This window comes from Setaria italica, chromosome VI (assembly GCF_000263155.2).
Source record: "Setaria italica strain Yugu1 chromosome VI, Setaria_italica_v2.0, whole genome shotgun sequence".
Lineage (NCBI taxonomy): Eukaryota > Viridiplantae > Streptophyta > Magnoliopsida > Poales > Poaceae > Setaria > Setaria italica.
In genome coordinates this window covers 18,257,519-18,278,943 of record NC_028455.1, presented here as the reverse complement: position 1 = coordinate 18,278,943, position 21,425 = coordinate 18,257,519, and the positions used below count along the sequence as shown (strand labels likewise).

The 21,425-nt window shown below is 44.7% G+C and overlaps 3 protein-coding genes across 4 annotated transcripts; all 3 read right to left on the bottom strand.

Annotated features, from left to right (window-relative positions):
* Window positions 1–512: 512 nt before the first annotated feature.
* Window positions 513–3,450, bottom strand: LOC101779402 (subtilisin-like protease SBT5.3). The gene is made up of 6 exons (XM_022827871.1): window positions 3,364–3,450; window positions 3,148–3,257; window positions 2,940–3,037; window positions 2,630–2,794; window positions 2,395–2,515; window positions 513–2,079 (listed from the first exon to the last, which is right to left on the bottom strand). The coding sequence occupies exons 1-6, from the start codon at window positions 3,448–3,450 to the stop codon at window positions 654–656; spliced, it is 2,007 nt and encodes a 668-aa protein (XP_022683606.1). The 3' UTR covers window positions 513–653.
* Window positions 3,451–5,980: 2,530 nt separating this feature from the next.
* LOC101773563 (GMP synthase [glutamine-hydrolyzing]) lies at window positions 5,981–9,551 on the bottom strand. Of its 2 annotated transcripts, XM_022827666.1 has the most exons (7): window positions 8,893–9,551; window positions 8,183–8,433; window positions 7,705–8,080; window positions 7,451–7,582; window positions 7,187–7,362; window positions 6,797–6,850; window positions 6,226–6,362 (listed from the first exon to the last, which is right to left on the bottom strand). In XM_022827666.1, the coding sequence occupies exons 1-6, from the start codon at window positions 9,469–9,471 to the stop codon at window positions 6,841–6,843; spliced, it is 1,524 nt and encodes a 507-aa protein (XP_022683401.1). In that variant the 5' UTR covers window positions 9,472–9,551; the 3' UTR covers window positions 6,226–6,362; window positions 6,797–6,840. The 2 variants fall into 2 exon arrangements, with proteins under 2 accessions (XP_004973215.1, XP_022683401.1); XM_004973158.4 differs by lacking the exon at window positions 6,797–6,850 and having other exon boundaries at window positions 5,981–6,362.
* Window positions 9,552–15,231: 5,680 nt separating this feature from the next.
* On the bottom strand, window positions 15,232–19,957 carry LOC101772874 (glucan endo-1,3-beta-glucosidase 5). Its single transcript, XM_004973156.3, has 2 exons — window positions 19,413–19,957; window positions 15,232–16,600 (listed from the first exon to the last, which is right to left on the bottom strand). The coding sequence occupies exons 1-2, from the start codon at window positions 19,754–19,756 to the stop codon at window positions 15,469–15,471; spliced, it is 1,476 nt and encodes a 491-aa protein (XP_004973213.1). The 5' UTR covers window positions 19,757–19,957; the 3' UTR covers window positions 15,232–15,468.
* Window positions 19,958–21,425: the final 1,468 nt, after the last annotated feature.

Below are 21,425 nucleotides of genomic sequence, written 5' to 3'. Positions count from 1 at the left end.
CACAACATCACCCAAGATTGCATCTATCTAGAAAACATGGGTGCCTCCAAAGTGCAAATTCTTCGCCTGGCTAATTGTACAAAACCACGTTTGGTCCTCAGATAGATTAGCATGAAGAGGGTGGGATTACAGCCCGTCCTACCCCCTATGTAGAAGGACCACGAAGACAGCGCATCACCTACTAGCGGAATGCCGCTACATGAAGCACGTTTGGAGTTAGGTGGCCACGTGGACAGGTCAACCTAGCCTCAAACCAGCCACTACCAGCGAGTGGCCCCAAAGTAGGACCACGCTAGATTGGTGGTCGAACATCATGACAACCCCTAACATTCCCCGTAAAGCACTGCGTACCTTAACCCTTCTAGTCATCTGGCTAATCTGGCGGGAGAGAAACTCCAAAGTTTTCAATGGGCAGGAGACTTCGACCACTTCCATCTATGTGCAAATCAAGGAAGAGGCATCCTCATGGATCGTGGCAAGGTTTGCGATTTAGCGACCCTTTTAGTGCGAGAATAAATTCTTGTACTTGTGGCCGGCTATCGATTTGTAACTCTTCTTCTCTATCGATGAAATAGGCACAATTTCATACTCATTAAAAAAACGCACACACCCTTCGCCGCTCCCGCTCATAGCACGAAAACCCGGAGCTCGCCTCACGCCAAGGCATTGACCACGACGGGACTTCTGACATAGTGGGTCCCATCCGTCCAGACGAGCCTCCCGAACACGTAGCCCATCCCGATCTTGTCCTTCTGCGACGTCACCGTCACGTTGAACGCCTTCTCCTCGCCGACCTTGCTGAACTCCAGCACCGCCGGCTTCACCTCCATGGTGATCCCGATCGGCGCGCGCCAGGACGCGAGGTACTTTGCCGGCCGGCCGACGTTCCTGAGCCTCCGCGCCACCGTCTGCGTGCCGCGCAGCGCCGGCACCACGATGGACGGGTAGTTGAGGTCCTCCATGGCCGGCGCCTTCGCCGGGCACGCGAACTTGCCGGCGCTGAGCCGCCCCATGTCCGCCGTGCCGAACCCCATGGAGCAGAGGAAGCTGTAGTAGTCCTCGGGCGCCGCGTCGTACACGAGGCCCGGATCGACGGCGCGGTTCGGGTGCACGTTGCCGGCGCCGTAGGCGAAGGCGTTCGCCTCCTTGCCGTCGTGGTCGCGCATCGGCGCGCCGGTGTTGTCCTGGGTGCGCGCGGTGGTCATGATCGCCGACCGCATCGCGGCGGGGCTCCACTCCGGGCGCGCCGCCTTGAGGAGCCCCATCACGCCGGAGACGTGCGGGCACGCCATGGACGTGCCGGACAGGATCGCGTACTCCGACCGGCGCTTGTCGGAGGCGAGCTCCGTTGGGCCGACGTACTCGGTGAACGCGGCCAGGATGTCTACCCCCGGCGCGGCGATGTCGGGCTTCAGGACGGATGGCAAGGTCCCGCTGGGCCCGCGGGAGGAGAAGCCGGCGATCGACGGCGAGTTCTTCACGCCGACCTCCGTCTTGGACGGCGAGATGTTCGCCACGGGGTTGTCCGTCGACGTCAAGTAGTTGTGCAGCGCGACGGCCTCGCTGAAGGTGATCATGGTGGCCGGGAGCACGTGCGGGTCGGCGACGATGTCGTCGCCGTCCATCCTGTCGTTGGCGAGGATCATCCCGACCCCGCCGGCGTCGAGCACGGCCATCCCCTTGGTGACTCGCGGGACGTCGCCGCCGCGGACGCACACGACGATCTTGCCCTTCACCTTGGCGGGGTCCAGCGTGCCCATCCCGCAGTCGGCGGCGGCGTACGGGCTGGTGCCGGCGGTCCCGGCGTGCCTGGCGTCGACCATCGGGTAGAGCTGGCTGGAGTGCAGCGTGGTGGACTCCAGGCTCATCCCCTTCATGTGCACGCTGTTGCCGAGGGTGAGGACGTTGGGGAAGTCCCTGTCGACGGTGCTGGCGGCGACGGTGGTGACCCACGGCGCGGCGTTGACGACAGTGTCGTCGTAGGGCCCCGAGTTGCCGGCGGAGCAGACGACGGAGATGCCGCGGGCGGCGGCGTGGAGGGAGCCCAGCGTGACGGGCTCGTGGAAGAGGGACTGCGCGTCGGCGAGGGGCGCGTCCTGGCCGAAGGAGACGGAGATGACGTCGGCGCCGTCGTGGATGGCGGCCTCGAAGCCCGCGAGGACGTCGGCGGTGGCGCACTCGCCCGACCAGCAGACCTTGTACGCCGCGACGCGGGCGCGCGGCGCGCCTCCCTTGGCGGTGCCGTTGGCGTAGCCGAAGAGGCTGGCGCGGGGCACGAAGCTGCCTCCGGCGGTGGAGAGCGTGTGCGTGCCGTGGCCCTCGGTGTCGCGCGTCCAGTTGGCATCCACCACCGCCGGGTTGCTCAGCAGCATGTCCCTGTTGAAGTACCTGGCTCCGATCAGCTTCTTGTTGCAGGGCACGGCGTACTTGACGGTGTCCTGGCAGGAGCCCTTCCACCGCTGGGGCACCTCGCCCATGCCGTCGTCGGTGAAGCTGTTGGACTCCGGCCACACGCCTTTGCCGGATCCGATAGTGACGCCCGTCAGTAAAGCTCGAACGGGTGCAGATCAACGGCTTTGTGAATTGTGACGGTGAAATCGAAATGCATCATCAGATTGTCTCTGCTTACCGCTGTCGAGGTTGGCGATGATCACGTCCTGGCCGAACTTGGCGTGCTTCCAGATGGAATCGGGGAGGATCTGGCCGTCGCGCTCCAGGTCCATGAAGTCCCACGACCGCGTCGTGTGCAGCTTCAGCATCTTGCTCTCCAGCACCGTCACCACGTCAGGGTGCTCTGCTCCATCAACGGAGCAGCAATTGTGAATTCTCTCTCTAAAGGTTTAATTTCTCTTTTTATCTTTGAATGATAATAAACCAAAATGCACAATCACGATTGTAAGTATGGACGGAAGATGACTGAAATTTTTTTCTCTTCTTACTTGCAATTTGGTTTGCAACTTCCTCTTCGACGTGCGCCGCGAAGCCATTGATGTTCTTCGTGTAGGAGTAGAAGATCGAGTTCTGCGCCATCTCCTTGCTGCTCATTTCAACATTCGTTTGTCAGTGATCAGATCGGACTCCATTATCTTATAACGTTAGTTGAAAAGAAGATGAAACGACTGCGGATCCTTACGGTAAAATTTCTACCTGCCAAGAACTGATCCCAGGAGCTCATGGTGAGATTCGGTTGCGCGGGCATGCTCCTTGGGTGACGCATCACGGCCATAGGCATGTGCTCCCAGATACACGATGTAGGACTGCACATTGACATGGTGTAAACAAGAAATCAAGACCATAATGTAGGACTGCACATTGGCACGGAATGTGAAACCGCAATGCGTTGGGGCTGGTCATCTTGCTTGCCTTCTTGTATGCCTGCACGAGATGCCACTCGGCGGCGCACAGGAGCACGACGGCGGTGACGAAGAGCAGCGGCCTCATCCTCGCCATCTCAGCTGTCTCACCCACACTTGTCTCTCACAGATGTTGGGAGTTTGAGACCTGCTGCGCTGTTGGCATAATAAGCTTCGTGGAGGATTTTTTTTTTCTGATGCGGTGTTTCAGTGTCTAAATTTGGCCTAGTTTTGACTGCGAGCAATGAAGCGGATCACCAAGAGAAAGTTTCAACACCTGACTGAGCTACCAACAAGGGAGTAGGGCTGCTTCTTTTGGAGGTAGTACTTGATTTGGAGCCGCACATGCGTTAGGCTTCCCCGCATGCGTTGGGAGCCAAACCCGAAATGTATGCATTCCAAAAGAAAAAAAAATAACGGCGAAGACAATTAGTGCAAATGCAAAGAACTTTGAAGCTTTAAGTCGCAGTCCCTCCGTTCCAAAATATAGGTCATTTTGATTTTTCTAGATATATAGATATTATTATGCATCTAGATATAGGGTATATCTAAGTGCATAGCAAACTCTATGAATAAAAAAAACTAAAACGACCTATAATTTAGGACAGAGTGAGTAGTTTTGAAATTGAGAATCCAACTTAAAAATTCAATTACACCTTTTTGTTTTTCTCATGGTGAAATCTTCAAAACAAGATCCAACTTAGAATGTATCGATGACATTTTTTATGAATAGTGTGAATATTTGTTAATGTATTTTCATGTCTTCTGCAGTCATTACGGTAGCATTTTTGGAATTAGTTAGGTCCCGTTTGGATCATTGGAATTGAATTCCATCCTAATAATCATAATTTAGACACAAATTAATTAAGCAAATATAATTGTATGTGGAATATAGTTGTATATTATAGTTGGTGATATGGGAGAGATACTTGTATGCTGCACTTCTACTATAGAGAAGCGAGTCTAAGAGCGTGCTATAAGAATTGAATTCCATTCTAATAACCATAATCTATAGAATCAATTTCCATCTCCCACCCCATGAATTTAAGATAGGCTTATATCTAAACTTTGGAAAGTTGTGGAATGCCACATTCCAACATAAATTAGCCTACTCCATAAATAGATTCCAATTCCTTGGACCCAAACGGGGCCTTAGGGATTTTAAATTCTGATGCGGTCATAATGCAACTTCAAACTATTTTTCTTTATTGCTACGACATAATATTTTTTTCTATTTATAGACATTTGTCTACGTATTGGATGCGCAAATACTGGATCTTCGACAGAGAACTAAGATACTGCCTCAGATGCCAGTAAACTTGATAAATTTCACTTTATTGAGCAGTTAATTTCTTACGCAGTTCGTCGGCTGAATGGTGGTTTGTTGTGTGATGTCTTACTATATCATCCATTCATTTGTTTCATTAGTTTTGTTTTTGCAGGAAGGCAATGGAATTGAAATCCATGAAGTAGATTCCTCATGTTGATGTTCAGCAATGAAGCATGGTTCAACATGTGACGGTTACAGGAGCTGAATAGTCAGATAACTCCTAATGGCTAGTAGCCATAGTGATCACTGATTCACTCACTTATCAGCTAGAGTGTAAGGTAGGACAACTGGACAAGGTATGACGTTAAAATTCACTAGGAATTGAAATTTCGACACTGCTAGCGGCCGGATGTTCGATGGGAATTTTCCCATCGGATGCTCCGTTGCAACATCAAAATAAAATATTTGCAACATCAAAAATCTATAGTTGCAACATTGAAATATATGTGAAAAAATGACTACATTGTCCAACTCTGGGATAGAAAATTCCCGCAGCAACATGAACACTATGTTTCATGTAATATTCACTATGAAACATGCAGAAATAATAGTTGTAATATTAATATTTAACTATTGTAATATATGTCGAGGCATCCGATTTTTTTAAGATTTGCAATATATGTCGAGGCATCCGATTTTTTTAAGATTTCGGACGTCGGATACGTAGCATTAGCGTTGAAATTTCTGAAAAACTTCGCAACTGACATAGGGCACTTGGTGTGGAATCAACTGGTCGGTGCATCGCGCTTTTCAGTTTACAGCTCTTTTTTATCAGTTTCCACTGGATAAAATACTGGTGCCTACTAGCGCATTTGGCCGGTACATTTGCAACGCGGTATTCCAGACTGCAGACTGTAGTGCTAATGTTTCTTGTTCTATCGAGTTTCCCGATACACCCCAATCGTGTTCCCATTTTGAGTGCCTGACAAATATTTTTCAAAATATATAATTAAGATTACTACCTGAAAGATTATTTGAACCTACCAGTGTCGTTTCGACATGGCAATCCTTCCTGAAGAAAGATTTTGAAGTGTGTCTGCAATCACTCTAAAAAGACAACTATTTGACGAGCAGAAATAGAATTCCGTCTCAACCTTTTGATTTGGCCGGTCGCCTACATATATGCGACAGGCAAAACTGTGCCATTAAGGTTCAAACTACATGCTGAGCAAAAAAAAAAAAAAAAAACATATAGCTCAGAATAGTGCTAGTAGCATTTCGCGAGATGAAACATAAGAAACCAAGTACGCTTTCACCGGGCCTTCTTCCCCAACAGCACAGGCTCAATCCACGAATAGAACGCATGAAACTCCAGATCCATTTGTCCAAGAAAATACTCAGTGACCCAGAAGCAAAGTCTATTCATGAATTTAGCAGAGTATGCAGTACACAAGCTTTGCTGTGTTTATCATCGACAAAGGGTATTTTGACTAAAGCGTAGTCAATACACTAACAACTGGGGCCATATATCATTTGGTCCCAGCACCCAAAGGTAAATTGCTCCTCCTCAAGTTCCAAGCCCAATCCCACCACAACAGCATCAGAGTACCAGTTCCTATTCCCACTCAACCGTCGCAGGTGGCTTCGATGTGATGTCCTGGCAAACACGGTTGATGCCACGCACATTGTTGCAGATCTTGTTGACCACATCTACTAGGAATTCATGGCCAAAATAGTACCTGGAAATTTGAAGAGATGATGACATGATATGAGAAGAGACAAGTGAGGTGCTCATGCATTGCCAGTTGCCACAATTTTTAAATAAATGACAAGTCTTAATCTCTAGACCAAATGACTGAGGGCAAGACCCCCTTGAACCAGAAAATGTCTCTATCTACTAAAGTAGTAATCTCAATAATCTAGCCACAGAACTAAATTCATCAAGCCACAAAACCCATATCATAAAGCAAATAAATTTATGTATTACACATGCATGTAAAGATTAGTTAAGGAGATCCTCCAAGGTACCACCAACCACTACTGCCAGATCCACCACCAACTCAGTTTTTTTTAGGCAGTGAAGATGAACTGTGTAAAAACACTGCCTGCAGTTTACTGTTACTAGCAAAACTATGAGGTAGAGAAGACAGTTCTGTAGGTTCAAACAATTTACCTGCAAAGTAAAAGTTTACCAAGACTAGACACACAAGCTAGCCATCACATGGGCCTGTTCAAGACGAACTATAAGAACACCAATAGCACTTTGCAGTTGGCACAAAAATAAGATGGCTAAAGTTTTGGGCTAACTACACTAAATATCAGGAGCACCGTAAGAGTTTTGGGTTGGGCAAGAAAAGAAAGGGCAAAAAACCTAACCAATTATATCATGATGTGTGCCAATTATTTGTTCCTGAACTAAGAGTGATAAGAATACAAAAGATTAACTGCTGCAGACAAGCAAACTTATCTGTACGACTGCATCAAAATATTTCACTGAAGTACAACTGTATCTAAGGTTTGCTAGAAAAAAGTGTAACAGAGCTGGAACTTCAGTGCTACATACCAATCTGCAGTCATGCCATCCTCACTGGTGATTGCTCTTAAGACAACAGCATTGGAGTGGGTTCGCTGGTCACCCTGAACCCCAACTGTCTGTACTGGCAAGAACACAGCAAAAGCTTGCCAAATTTTATCATAGAGGCCAGCATCTTTAATAGCTTGAACAAATATCTCATCCACCTAAAAGAAATAAATTGAAAATTGCTGATTCACATAGGCTTATCAATGGAGCTCTAGCAAAATTTCAAATTATTCTAAAAGTTCAAACCTGGCGAAGAGTGTCCAAAGCATTGCCTTGTGTAACATCACCTAGGACACGTACAGCAAGACCAGGCCCAGGAAATGGGTGTCGCTTTAAAAATGAATCTGGGACATTCAAAATACTCCCCAACTTCCGCACCTACAAACATAAAAAATTGTAAAGAACAAATAATTAAATGTTCCTTTCATCATACAACACCTGATCAAGTTTCAATTAACAACATTACAAAGTTTATTAAGAAAATTGATGTAGATTGGTACCTCATCCTTGAATAGGAGCTTGAGTGGTTCAATGAGTTTTAACTTCATATCTTTTGGAAGTCCACCAACATTGTGATGGCTTTTGATGGTGTGGGAATGTGTCCTTCCACTCCCAGGAGGTGGGCATGATTCAATTACATCAGGGTACAATGTCCCTTGAACTAAAAATCCGGGCCTTTTCCCTATCTTCTGTTCCAGCTTGTGACCAAAATCATCAAAAACAGCTATGAATTCCCTGCCAATAATCTTTCTTTTCTGCTCTGGGTCTTCGACACCCTTTAACTTGCTGAGAAATTGCTCTGAGGCATCAACACATGTAACTGGCAGGTGCAAGTCACTTTCAAAGGTTGACATTACTCGTTCTCTCTCCTTGTACCTGCAAACGCGAGGTTCTATGTTAGTTTCATTGCACACTTAGCCAAAATAAGCATAAGTTCTATTTAAAAAAACTGAAAGCAATAAGGGAGCATATTGTTACCTTAATAGACCATTGTCAACAAAAACACAATGAAGCCTATCTCCTATTGCCTTGTGAACAAGAGTGGCAGCAACAGTTGAATCGACTCCACCTGACAAAGCACAGATAACATGCTCATCAGGGCCAACCATGCTTTGGATGGTCTTGATTTCTTCATCCAGTACATCTTGCATCTTCCAATCAGCTTTGATCCCACATACATCAAAGAGAAAGCGACGAAGTGTTTCCATTCCTTGGGGTGAATGTGTAACCTTTATATAAAAAGTTCAACAGTCATGCAAAGAGCAACCAGATGATATACAAAGAGTAACCACAATGCAGTGGATACACAGTTAACAGTAGTAATACCAAATAATTTGACATCTACTTGTTTTTCTATCCATATAAGCAGAACTCAGTCCATCCATATCAGCACAATTCAATTGAATAACAATAATCACGTAGCTTGTTCCTGAGTACCCCTTTCCAACTCAATTGGTAGCCCAATTTAGAAAGCATGGTATTTATTTGTTTTTTCATCAAGTAAATGCAAAAGAATGCGGATAACTCTCATACCAATTCAAAATTTAAATCGAACAATCAAACAGTAGTTTCCGTACAGCTTCCCACAAAATATCCAAACTTTCGTCCCCTTTCAAAGAGCCAAGAACAGAGGAAACAAATTTGTAGCTTAACTTTCAAAGCATCAGAGTAATCATAACGGTTGCTACCTCGGGGTGATACTGGAGCCCATAAAAGCGCTTCTCCCGGTTCTCGATGGCTGCGACGGCGCCCTGGACGCTGCGCGCAACCACCTCAAACCCCTCTGGCAGTTTGACCACCTCGTCGCCGTGGCTCATCCACACCGTCTGGCGCTTCCCGGTTTCCGCCTCCCCGTACAGCGCGGAGGACGGCGCCGTCACCTCGACGTCCATCTTCCCGTACTCCTGCCGCTCCCCGGGCTCGACAGCGCCTCCGAGGAACTGCACGAGCAGCTGCATCCCGTAGCAGACGCCGAGCACGTGGGCGCCCGCGCCGTCGGCGAAGTCCAGGAACCCCTCGGGGAAGGTGGGCGCCCCCTTGGCGTGGACGGAGTGGGGCCCTCCGGAGAGGACGATGGCGCGCGGGCGGAGGCCCTCGAGGGCGGCGAGCGGCGCCGTGCCGGAAACGCAAAGGGAGAGGACTCCCAGCTGGCGGACGCGGCGGGTGATGAGGTGGGTGTACTGCGAGCCGTAGTCAAGGATGAGGACCAGGTTCTCGCCGGAGCCGGCGGACGCCGGGAGCGCGGAGGCGGCGGCGGTGGAGCCCATGGCGGCGGGGAGGAGGGGATTAGGGTTTTGGTGGTTTGGGGTTTAGGAGTCGGGGGGTGACCCAGGATGGCAGAGGTTTCACGGGTATTCAACGATGGGTACGATAACAGGTTGGACCGCAAATGGACCCATACAGATATCGAGATATTTGGGTTGTTTGAAGTTTGAGATATCTAGACGTTTGGGTCCAAGAGTCTGTTTGATACATCCTTCTAAAGATTAGGAGTTCTCTTTCCTTCTAAAGATTAGAAGTCCACTTTTAGAATATTTTTAAGATTTGTGCATCCAAACATGGATCCTAAAAGTGCACTTCTAAACTTTAGGAGGGCCAAGGGGTACTAATGGATCTTATTTCTCCTAAAACTAGACCCCAAGTCCCCCTTTACCCCTGTTGCCCTCACATGCATTAATGACGTGAACAGTGCAGGGTAATTTAGAGGAGTAATTGGGGGGTAAAAATAATATTTTCAATTTAGAGGAGTAATTGGGGGGTAAAAATAACATTTTCCCTCTAAGGTCCTAAAAATTTGTAGTTCATCCAAACAGCCATGTACTAGGACTAGCAATTTGAGGATCCTAAATTTTAGTACACTATGTATCCAAACAGGGTCTAAGAGCAACTTCAAGAGTTTTTCAAAAAATTCTTTCCCAAAATGAGGTATTGGGAGCTATGCTAAAAAAATTTTCCTCCAAAAATATATCAGCCCACACAGCCGATCGCTAAAAACTACTCTCCAATAATTTAAAACAGGCCACATCATCGAATTTATCCATTAAGATCAGTTGTTTTTTTCCTCCAGTACCGTGTCCAGCACCCCGTCAAAATACTCCTCTGGTACCCTATCACTCTGGTGCCCGTGCGCACGGAGGTCTCACGCCGCCACCCCCTGCGAACTGACAACGGACGCCTCACGTCGGCCGCCACCCCCCTCGAACGGACGATGGCCGACTGACGCGTGCTCCTGCGCGTGCCGCAATGAAATGAACCGTGGATAAGAGTAATGATTACTGTCGTTTTCATTTTTGTTTTTTTCGATCAGCTTTGACGTGCTATAATGAGAATTTTGTCCATAATGAGTGTCGCCCGCCCATGTTTAGGAAAAGCAGTTCCTGCGATAACCAACTCTATTTGGAGATAGGTAAAAAGGAATCGCTATGAGTCAATAAAGCCTTTCGATGCATCTGGTGCTGGATTTGTCGTCAGATGACAACGATGATGATTTCTTAATCTATGTTACGCATGTGGTCCTGAATGCGGATGAGTCGGATGATAAAATAAAATATCGTGGTTCTATCATAGATCATCGAGTACTTTAGCGAGACAGATAGGCAGGGCATCAAAGGTTGTATCAAGATTATTTTTCAGATGATCCTACGTACGGATATAGTTATTTCAGACAACGGTATTAAACAATAGATTTATTTGGACCATTTTTTTTCAAAAAATTCATATTATACATGTGTCTCATTACTCTTGGCATGCAAGTTTCGAATGAGGCGTACACTGTTTGTATGTATATGGAATGCTGTAGAGAAACACGATGAATATTTCGTGCAGAAAAGAAACGCTGCCGGTGTACTTGACCTTTCTAGTCTGCAAAAGATTCCTGCAGCATTTCGAACGTTAACCTATGGAGTAGCAGCTGATGCTACAAATGATTATGTCCGTATTGGTGAGAGTTACTGTTATTGAGAGTCTAAGAAGGTTTGTTAGTGTTGTTGTTGAGGTTTTTGGAGATGAGTACTTGAGATCACCTAATGAAGATGATACTGCTAGATTACTGGCCATTGGAGAGAGTAGAAGTTTTCCTGATATGCTTGGGTCGATTGATTGTATGCATTGGAGGTGGAAAATTGTCCTTCGGCATGGCAAGGTATGTACACCGAGCATGTGCATAAGCCTACAATTATACTTGAAGCTGTTGCAACTGGAGATCTTTGGATTTGGCATGCTTTCTTTGGGATGCCTGGTTCCCACAACGACATCAACGTTTTGCACCTGTCTTCTTTATTCGCACAGCTAGCTGAAGGTCAAGCTCCAAAGGTGAATTATACCATTAATAACGACGAATATACAATGGGTTATTATCTTGCTGATGGCAAATATCCTTTGTGGGTCACAATTATGAAGAGCATACCTGAACCATAAGGTAACAAGAAGAAATATTTTGCAACCGCCCAAGAAGCTTGTAGAAAGGACGTGGAACAAGCGTTTGGGATTCTACAGTCTCGTTTCGCTATCATTAGGGGCCAGCTCGATTTTGGGATCAAGACACCCTCGGACAAATCATGAGGGCTCGTGTCATTATGCACAACATGATAGTTGAGGATGAGCGTGATAAGGAAGATGATTTAAATTATGATGGGGTGAGCGAAAAGGTGAAGATTTCTTACTATGAAACACCTGAATTTGATGAGTTATTAAAAATTATAGGGACAGAGATGTTCATAATCAACTTTAAGATGACCTCATTGAGCACCTGTGGCAACATCATCCAGACTTCTACAAATGATTGCCTATAGTTCATAATTTTTGGTACGTTATAAATTTGTTTGTAATTTGAGATTTGGTTCAATAATCGAATGATGCGCTTCCATAACAGAGGGTGACGGCACATTACAAATGCTGTAATTGTTCTGTTCACTTTATCTTAATTAATGCTAATTTCTGTACCCGTCTGTGTCATGGCCATTTCTTGTATGCACTGTAAGAACTCTCACTATCTCAGTACTTTTGTATCAGTCAAACAGCATATCTGTTGGGTTATTCCATTTCAGAATTCGAGCAAGTATTGCTCTCGGTTTTAACCCCAAAAAATGGTGAGAAGGCAACTTGAGTGAACAGGATGAACTTGTCTCTGCTATCTAACCCCAAAAAGGCAGCGTAATAAACAGATATCTTTGTGTTCTGAACCTGCTGAACTTGGAAGCCATTGGTTCAAAGCATTGCACTACACCTTAAGGTCTTGCCGCTAGAAAGGCCATTCATTTGGGACGAGATTGCGCCAGGCAATGTACATTCCCAAATCTAGCAGGAACTTATGGGTTCTCAAAACACAGTTATATTTACATTTAACTTCAGCTACCAGAAGACATGATATGGAGCATACACAGCACATGGCTTCAACTACCAGGTCTATGATGTGCCTTGCAGTTCATGCTTCTCTTCTCTAGCAAGACTTCTGCACAAGATATGACGTACTAGGGGTAACCATCCCCAAGCATGGATCTGATGCAAGAAAACAATTTCAGAGGCCGCTCAATTTCATCCTTGCAAACAATCCAGAGAGGGCCAAGAAACATAGCACAATTCAGGATAAGCAACCACCAGATGGTATTGAATCCAACATCTAAAACACCTAACCACCGGATAATCGTTGGGCTTTAGCAGATAAGCAGACCTGAAGCAAACCATCTTGTTCTTGCGCCGAATCAGAAGCAGGGCTCCGTCGAGGCTGAAAATGGAAACGGATGCTCCCTCTTCGGCAGCTTCAGCACTGCGGCAAAGGACGAGCCACCTGAGCAGTGCTCCTTGTCACTATCCCTTGGTCTGGAGGAACACCAGGCGCCGTCGCAGGGGAACACCACGCGCCGTTGCAGGGGAACACCAGGCATCGCCGTAGGAGAATACCTGGCGCCGCAGCAGGGGAAGACCTACCGCCGCCACAATTTGGGGAAGGCCGGGCGCCGCTGCTGCCGCCGCCGCTCGGGAAGGGCCTGCCGTCGCTTGAGGAGCGCCGCCGCCGCCACTGCTCGGGAAGTCCAGCGCCGCCGCACGGGAAAAAATGGTGCGCGGGGAGAAAAAAAGGGCGCCAGTGTCTATTGTGGACGCGCGCGGAACGGATTAGGGAAGGAAGTGCGCCGTTGCGGGGAAAAAAGCAGCGAATGCGGGTACACACAAATTTGCGGGAGGTTTAGGAGAACTGTTGGAGCAATCTTTTTTTCCCCCAATTTTCCTCTATTTAAGGTTTTAGGGGTAATTTAAGGGAGCTCTTGGAGTTGCTCTAACTTGCAAAAAGTAACCACACGGTTAAAGAAAAAAAATACTCCCTCTTTCGGTCCTTCCTAAAGCATATTCCCTCTGTCCCAAATTAAATTATAGGCCGTTTTGGTTTTTTAATACATAGAGTTTGCTATGCACTTAGATATACACCATGTCTAGTGCACAATAATATCTATACATCTAGAAAAGTCAAAACGACTTATAATTTGGAATGGAGGATGTAGCTGTTTTTACATTTATATACATGAAATTATTTTTAACCAACAATATCTCTATTTTAAATATAAAATTACATTGGTCTCATAGAGACATTTTAGAGTGCTCCAAATCTATCCGACGAAATTGAACGGTGGAAACAGTGGAAGTACCAAAAGAGGGACGGAGTAAAAAAATAGTGAGAAATTACTATGATGCCCTTTTAATTATGTGTAAATCTATTCAATTCTTTTTTTAAGAACTAGTTTCATAAGAAATGATTTAATTTTTCAAGTTTTACAATATTTTTTATTTCTAACTTTAACTGTAAATATATGAAAAAGTCCATTTTACTCCCTTGCCTACTTACCTTATATGGAAAAGTCTATTTTACTCCTCACCTATTTACTTTGTCCTATATGACAAAGTAAATTGGACTTTTTCTATATGACATAAAACAAAATCTAGAAGCAACTAAATATTCTAGGATGGAGGAAGGAAGTAACTATGTCTATGTCAAACCTAAGGATACAACGATACGTCTAAAAACAAAGTTAAGATAAAATGATAAAACATACATGAAGATGCATATAAATTTGTGGCGCATGTTGTTTACTTATATTCTTTGGTTTCGTTAATTTTCTGATAGATTTGATAGATAATTAAAAGACAAATATAGGGCCGTTCACGTGGGTTTGTTTGGTTGCTTAGAAGCCCATTTGGCCTAGATGTTGTGCGTTGGTGTTTGATTTGCACATACATCAAAATTGTGATACCAGGATCTATCTTTCACAAGGTTTTAGGTTTTTTCTTACCCACCTCCCAGTGTGTTTTGAGATCCGTGCAACACTACATGGACCGTTCACATTGCATTTATTTTTAAAACCAATATTTTAAATGAACTATCTCAATATTTTTTAGTAAAAAAAGTTGGTGAATGTAAAAAAATGTTGAGCCAAAAAATATTGGTGAACGCAAAAAAAAGTTGGTGCATGTAAAAAATTGTTAAGCAATAATGTGGTGAGTGTAAAAAGTTTAAGAAAAATGTTGGTAAATATAAAAAAATGTTGACCAACATAAAAAATGTTGGTGACAATTAAGCAAGGTATTTATTCAAAAACAATGTTGATAAATGTTAACAAATATTGATAGATGTTAAAAAAAATATTATATATGGGTTTAATATGAGCTTTATCTTTGCTTAGCTACCTTCCGAAAGGCATAAAGGCATATAGGAGCCCCCGATACAACAAGCTCACTTAGTCACTTATTTGAGAGCAAGATACAATAACCAAATTTGGTGAGGTTACGTGGCTTTTGGTGAAATATTGTAGCCTATTAGCCTGATTAATCTCCAATTGTGGCTTACCTACCACAATAGTGTCCTAAATTTCAAACTAGTCATTCGCGGAGTGAGTATCTTCACCATGCTTATTGACATGGTGGTGACAACAATAATTTTTGAGAAACTTTTCTGAAAAGGATTTTAGAAAGCTACTTGGATATTTGGCAAACGAATATGAAATACTCCATATTTCTCACAAAGGCAATGGCAAGAAGACTAAGGCAAAATAGAGTCACAAAATGATCTCTTATCAATCTGCATTTCAATCTAGAGGGAAGTTTTTTGTATCCTGATGAATACGCAGAGAGCATAATTGATTGGATAGCATAATCTGAAGAACAAACTAATGATCATGTACATCTACGGATGTCTCTCCTTTCCTAAATCTAGAATCCATGGATAGAAGCTACTTCACAAGGACATGCAAATCGTGCCCAAGAGAGCTTGTTCGATATCAGAAAGAACCCACAATTGTGAACCACACAAATACCCATATAGTCATCAACCACAACCCACAGCTTACTGGAGAGGAGCTGTCTGAATAAGATGATCTTGCAAGCACTCTGCGGTCATCAATACCGACAAGAAAGCGACACTCACCAATGGAAGGGTCGAGGTAAGTTATCATTCCAAGTCCATCAAAATCGCAGCTCTTAGCATCTTGTTTCTGCAGTTGGTAGTAGATGTTGAAGGCATAAGAGATATTTCCCTTGTCCCCAATTGCGTTGCACAAGCCTCCATAGTAGAGAGTGGTGCAATCAGCCATAGTGCAAGCCAGCTTCAAGTGATTTCCTACATTGTTTAGATTTTGGCCAGGGTTCGCAACACACCACTGTGGTGGAAGATATGGTACATCTCTAGCGTTCTTCAGAACCGGGCTGCCTAGTCCAAGATTCAGTGGGTATTTGGCCTGCCCATCAAATGAGAAAATTCCCCAGTGTCGCTCAAAATTACCAGGCAGTATGCTCTTTTGCTCTTCATCAAGTAGGCTGAAAAGATATACATCAGTTGGAGGCACCCCTGGGCGTAGTGGAGTTCCTTTGTTGCTCAAAACATGGCTGATCAGGCCTTGGTTGAATGCCCTAGCTGTAGCCAGGTTTGCGGTTGTTGCTCCTTCAGTTGGCCAACCTACCTCACCAATTGCAATAGGTAGTTGCCCATAGCCAATCTTGCTCAAAGAAGAAATCAGTGTGTCGAAATTGCCATCAAAAGCATTGTAGTACACGTTGGGGCCATCCACAACCGGGTGACTAGATCCATCAAAGAAGGCATAATCTTGAGGGAAATCTGAGTTCTGGTAAAGACTGAGGAAGGGGTAGATATTGACCATGAATGGGGCTCCAGTTGTACTGAGGAAAGCAGCAAGCTGAGTCATAATCTGAGTCAGGTCAGGCCTGAATACACCTTGTGATGGAACAGATGCACTTTGATAAGCATCAGCATTGCATGGGACAACAAGCTTAATGTAGCTTGCAAGATTAGCTTTCACCAGTGATTGCTGAATATTGGTCACTGCTGGAAGAACATATGATTGGAATTGTCCCTGATAACTTGTCAGGAAAGGCTCATTTCCGACAGCAATGTATCTGTTAAATTAGGAGAAATTATTGCTGGGAAAAAACAATAAGCTCATAAATACCTAACATATTAAACAATCATGCAACTTAACTGAAAACAACAAAACAAAATATGTGTGCTCGTCTCTTTGCAAATATTCCGATATAATAAATTATCTTGCCTACAACTATTTTAATACATACTCAACAAGACACCCCAAGCCTGTTTGAGAAGAAAAAAAGAGCATGTCAATCTACATTGTGTCTGAATTTTTATTCATGCTGCACTAGTCCCTGACAAATGGAACTTAACAACTAGTGATAGAAGTAGCCAAATAAAGAACTTTCATTAATCTGAGAAACAAAAAAATACTAACTCCCAAATTAGTACAAGCTGTTGGCTTCAGGAAACAAACAATCTGGTCACTGTGTCTACCTTTCAAAGAATGGACACAAATATTTATTTAAAGCTCATTATCCAGTATAATTCAGTGTCCAACTGTAATCAACTACAAAATCATAAGTGTCCCAAAACTTGGGGGATAAACATTTTTTTCTCGAACATGCGGAGAGCTGCGTATCTTTGTATTTAGAGAGAATAAAAGGTCCAATTACAGGAAACATCATCTCACCTTGGACCATAGTGAGAGATGTGAGGTCTGAACTTACAAAGAACTTACAGCTTAAACAAAAATAAGGGCCTGACCGGGCTAACTAAGCCAAACTCTAGACCAGCAGACTCCCTAGGTCCAGGGCATTTAGCCCCTTGGCCCCAGCTAGCTCCACAATTGGACTTAACCCTTGAAGGCCTGTGTAGCACCCTGAATGCAAGGAGCATTACCTTTGAAGACAGAGGCATTGCAATATTTCCAAAGGACCCATGCTCCAAGTATAATCAGAATACAACAAAAATATGGAGAATACAGGGGAAACACAGAAAATGGCAAACAATACAGCATTAGAGGAGTCCAATTTAAGTTTGAATCAGCAACAGCCCCATTCAGAAGGATGTGCTGCTGGAACAATAAATTGGTTCGTTAGGCATGAGCTTACAATCAAATAAACTGGTATAGGGACAGAAAAGCCACGACAAATGACAGAATGCTCTTATAAGCTACCAAGATCAAGCATGGCAGAAGCAACCAGAACACGTTGTGGAATAAACATGCCAATATGCCATATATATGGTCCGCTCCCAGTGCATTACTTTGCAGCGCGACTTACACAGTTGACAGTTACACCTACAAAAGTTTCCCAGCATATGAAGCGAATTCAGTGTGTGTACGGGTGTATGCTCATGCCAGATTGCTATCATAGCTATGGTCCGCACAGAAAGTTATGTCTTACTCCTTTTTCGCCCCACTTTTCCTTCTTTTGACATGGAAAGAATGTCTGCTACTGTGTCCATAATATATGCTTATCCGTTTTCCCTTTTGACTGCCTATACCTTTTTGTGTGGGTAGCAGGTTCATGCACAACTGTTGGACTCAAAATCCAGTTACGTGCCAGTGCTGTATCCTAGGAGATGAACTAAAACGGAAAAGTCAGCACTAAGCACCATAATGAGCTATGCACCAGAAATGTACCAGGCAGAGGATTAGAAATATGCATCTACATAAAAATGGCCAATTTGCCTAATATAATATGCAGATTTGAAGCACATAAACAGAGTCAAAGTGGACATCTCAAAGAGTTAATGAATCTAAATAAATTTGGAATTCACAGATTCTGATATCTAACATGTTGCATCTGTAAAGGAAAAGATGAAGAAGAACAGAGGCTGATGCATTCTGGAAGAACAGTTCACCATGAATTGCAAAGAACAACCATCATAGTTTACAGTTTAGATGAATCTTGAATCATGATATGTTTCACAAAAGATGTATCGTTAGTGCCTCGGAAAAAAGCATTCTGGTCATCTGGTGATTATACAAAAAAGTACACAAACTCTAGAGGCCATTCGAACCAAGCTTTGCATGTACAATAACCGTCAGAAAACAGGTCCATCGTGTGATACATACACTATACAATTACAACGATTCCTGAAAATCCCTTCAAAAAGAAAAATACCTACATTCCTCATATTCTGGACAAATACCCTGGTAGAAGTTTCAGACAGATGAACAGTGCATACTTGGTGCAAAGCATCATTGGTGGTAAAAGACAAAGAAAAGAAAGAAAAAACACCCCAAGCTGTCTAGTGGCGTAGAGTCAAGTATCGTTTCAGCTCTAATTTGGTCCTTTTATGTTGCTAAAAAGCTTGACTGAAAGAATTGCTGAGCAACAGTTCATAGACGAAAAAAATGGTCATTTCCAGAATTTACAAATAATGAGATAAATATGATTACCTTACCTATTACACAATTCGAATTCTCAACCGCTGGTCAATCAGTGAACTGAAAAACACTGACAGAGTGACACAGCAGAGAAGTACAATACTACAACGCAATCAGAAGGACCACTCGATCAACAGCACTGAAAAAAGAACAACACAGATTATGTGGTCCAAGTCCATCATGACATAAACAGCTGTCATTCAACAGGGACTGATCGTTTGTCAAAGGGCAACAGCCAACAGGGACTGATCGTTTGCCAGTCGCACAGACATAAACTCAAGCAGCTAACGTGCAAACATGCGCTATTTCAAAAGAAAAAAAATGTGCAAACATGCCGACATGCCAAGCGGAAAGGATCATATGAACAGCTTTCATTCCATTCAAGAAATCAAAAGACCAAGCAAGAAACAGGTAGTACTAAGCAAGCACCCACAGCTGTTTTGCAGCAGCCGAGCGGAAGACAAGGAACGCGTACTAAGAAAAGCGGCAGGCAGCGCTGTACTCACCGTATGTCGACGCCGCCCCTGGCGGCGACGTAGCGAGAGACGTTCTGCGCGACCCAGGCGTCGGCGGCGGCGGGAGAGGCCGCGATCCCCGCGAGCGCCTCGTTCCGGATGCCCACCATGACCTGCACCCCGCTGCCGGCGAGCGCGCGCAGGACGGCCGGGTCGGCGTCGAAGAGCTTGACCTTGGCGATCCCGTTGGCGCGCAGGAGGTCCACGACGACGGGCGGCGGCATGCGGTGCGCCGACACGGTGCCCCAGTTCACCCCCACCGCCGCGTCCGCCGCCCGCGGCAGCAGGGCCAGCAAGAGCGCCGCCGCGACGAGCATCGTGACGGCGGCGGCCATTGGCTGACGGTGAAGAAAGGAGGGAGCTTTAGGCGGCGGCGGCGGCGTTGTGGGACTCCATGGAGGAAGGGATAGAAAGGCGGTGGCCGGCGTGGGATCTTTAGGCAGCGGGTGGGAGGAGCACTAGCCGACTGCCGACTAGCGATGCTGCGGGTGGTGCTGGACTGGGAGTGAACCGGGTAAAGGAGGTGGAGGAGGGAAAGCGGCATGGAGTTGCGGCGTGATGGTTGGTGGGACACATGCCGAGGCGCCACTGTGGAGTCAAAAAGGTAGCCGGGTTTCCCCGTCCGGCTCTGCTATGCTCAGCCCTGCTCGCAGTTTGCGCAGAGCAGGGATGCGATTGACCGATGCTGTTGGTGGCTCGGTTTCGGCGCGACATTTGCGCGGGTCGGGGTGTTTGTTTACCTCCTAAAATTTCTGTTAATTTAGATACTAATTAGAAATATTAAATATAGATTAATTATAAAATCAATTGCAGTAATTTGCGAGACGAATCTATTAAGCCTAGTTCATGATTTGACAATGTGATGCTACAGTAACATGTGCTAATGATGGATTAATTAGGCTTAATAGATTCGTCTCATGAATTAACCTCCATATGTGTAATTAGTTTTATAATTAGCTAATATTTAGTCCTTCTAATTAGCCTCGAATATTCGATGTGATATAAATTTTAGGAGGTCCTAGAGATCCAAACACCCCCTTAGAGCATCTCCACTCCCTTTCCCCGTCAGAGTTCAGTCTTCCCTTTAACTTAGAACAACCTAATAATTCGCTCCAACTCTTTTTAAATAATGGAGAAGTTGTGATTCTTCTGAATTAGAATGAGACTATTGGAAGACTGAAAATCAACTCTCCCAATAACGCTGAAAGTAATTTGAGATAATATTTATTGAAAGACTACTAGAGATAGATGAGGTATTGGACGGTGTATTTTCCGCACATGACCGAGACGGGATGGCGAGGGAAAAGTAAGATAAGTTAATTTCTAACGCGAAATATATTGTAATTATTAGATGCTCGTTACGACTTTGCAGATGTTATAAAGATTGATAAAGTTTTTATAGGCAAATCACTATCCATAAAAGAAATATTAGAAGTAATGAGATAGAAAGGTGCAATTTTGCGAGACACAAGAGACATGCCCTCTTTTTTAGTGTCAATATAAAAACAATGGCATCATGTATTATTAGTATCGGTTCATAAGGTGCATATCTCCAAAAAATGCATCCGAGATTAATCCGTCGAACTCGGTATTATTAGTACCGGTTCGTAGGGTGCATATCTCCCGAAAATGCATCCGGGATTAATCCGTCGAGATAAAGGGGGGTCTTTTATCACGGGTCCCTCAACCGGGATATAAGACCCCCTTTTATTCCCGATTTGTAAAACCAACCAGAACTAACGGGGCTGCCACGTCAGGCGCTGCATAGACTCCTTTAGTCCCGGTTGGTGTTACAAACCAGGACTAAAGGTTACCTCTTTAGTCACGATTTGTTTTACAAACCGGGACTAAAGTGCATGCATATAGCGCCATGCAGGCTCCTGCATGGTACCTATAATTTCGTGCATATCACGTACCCCTTTAGTTAACTTTTTAGTAGTTGAGAAGTTTTTTTTATAATGAAATCAATCAAACTAGTATTTAAACGAATCAAACTGGTGCATG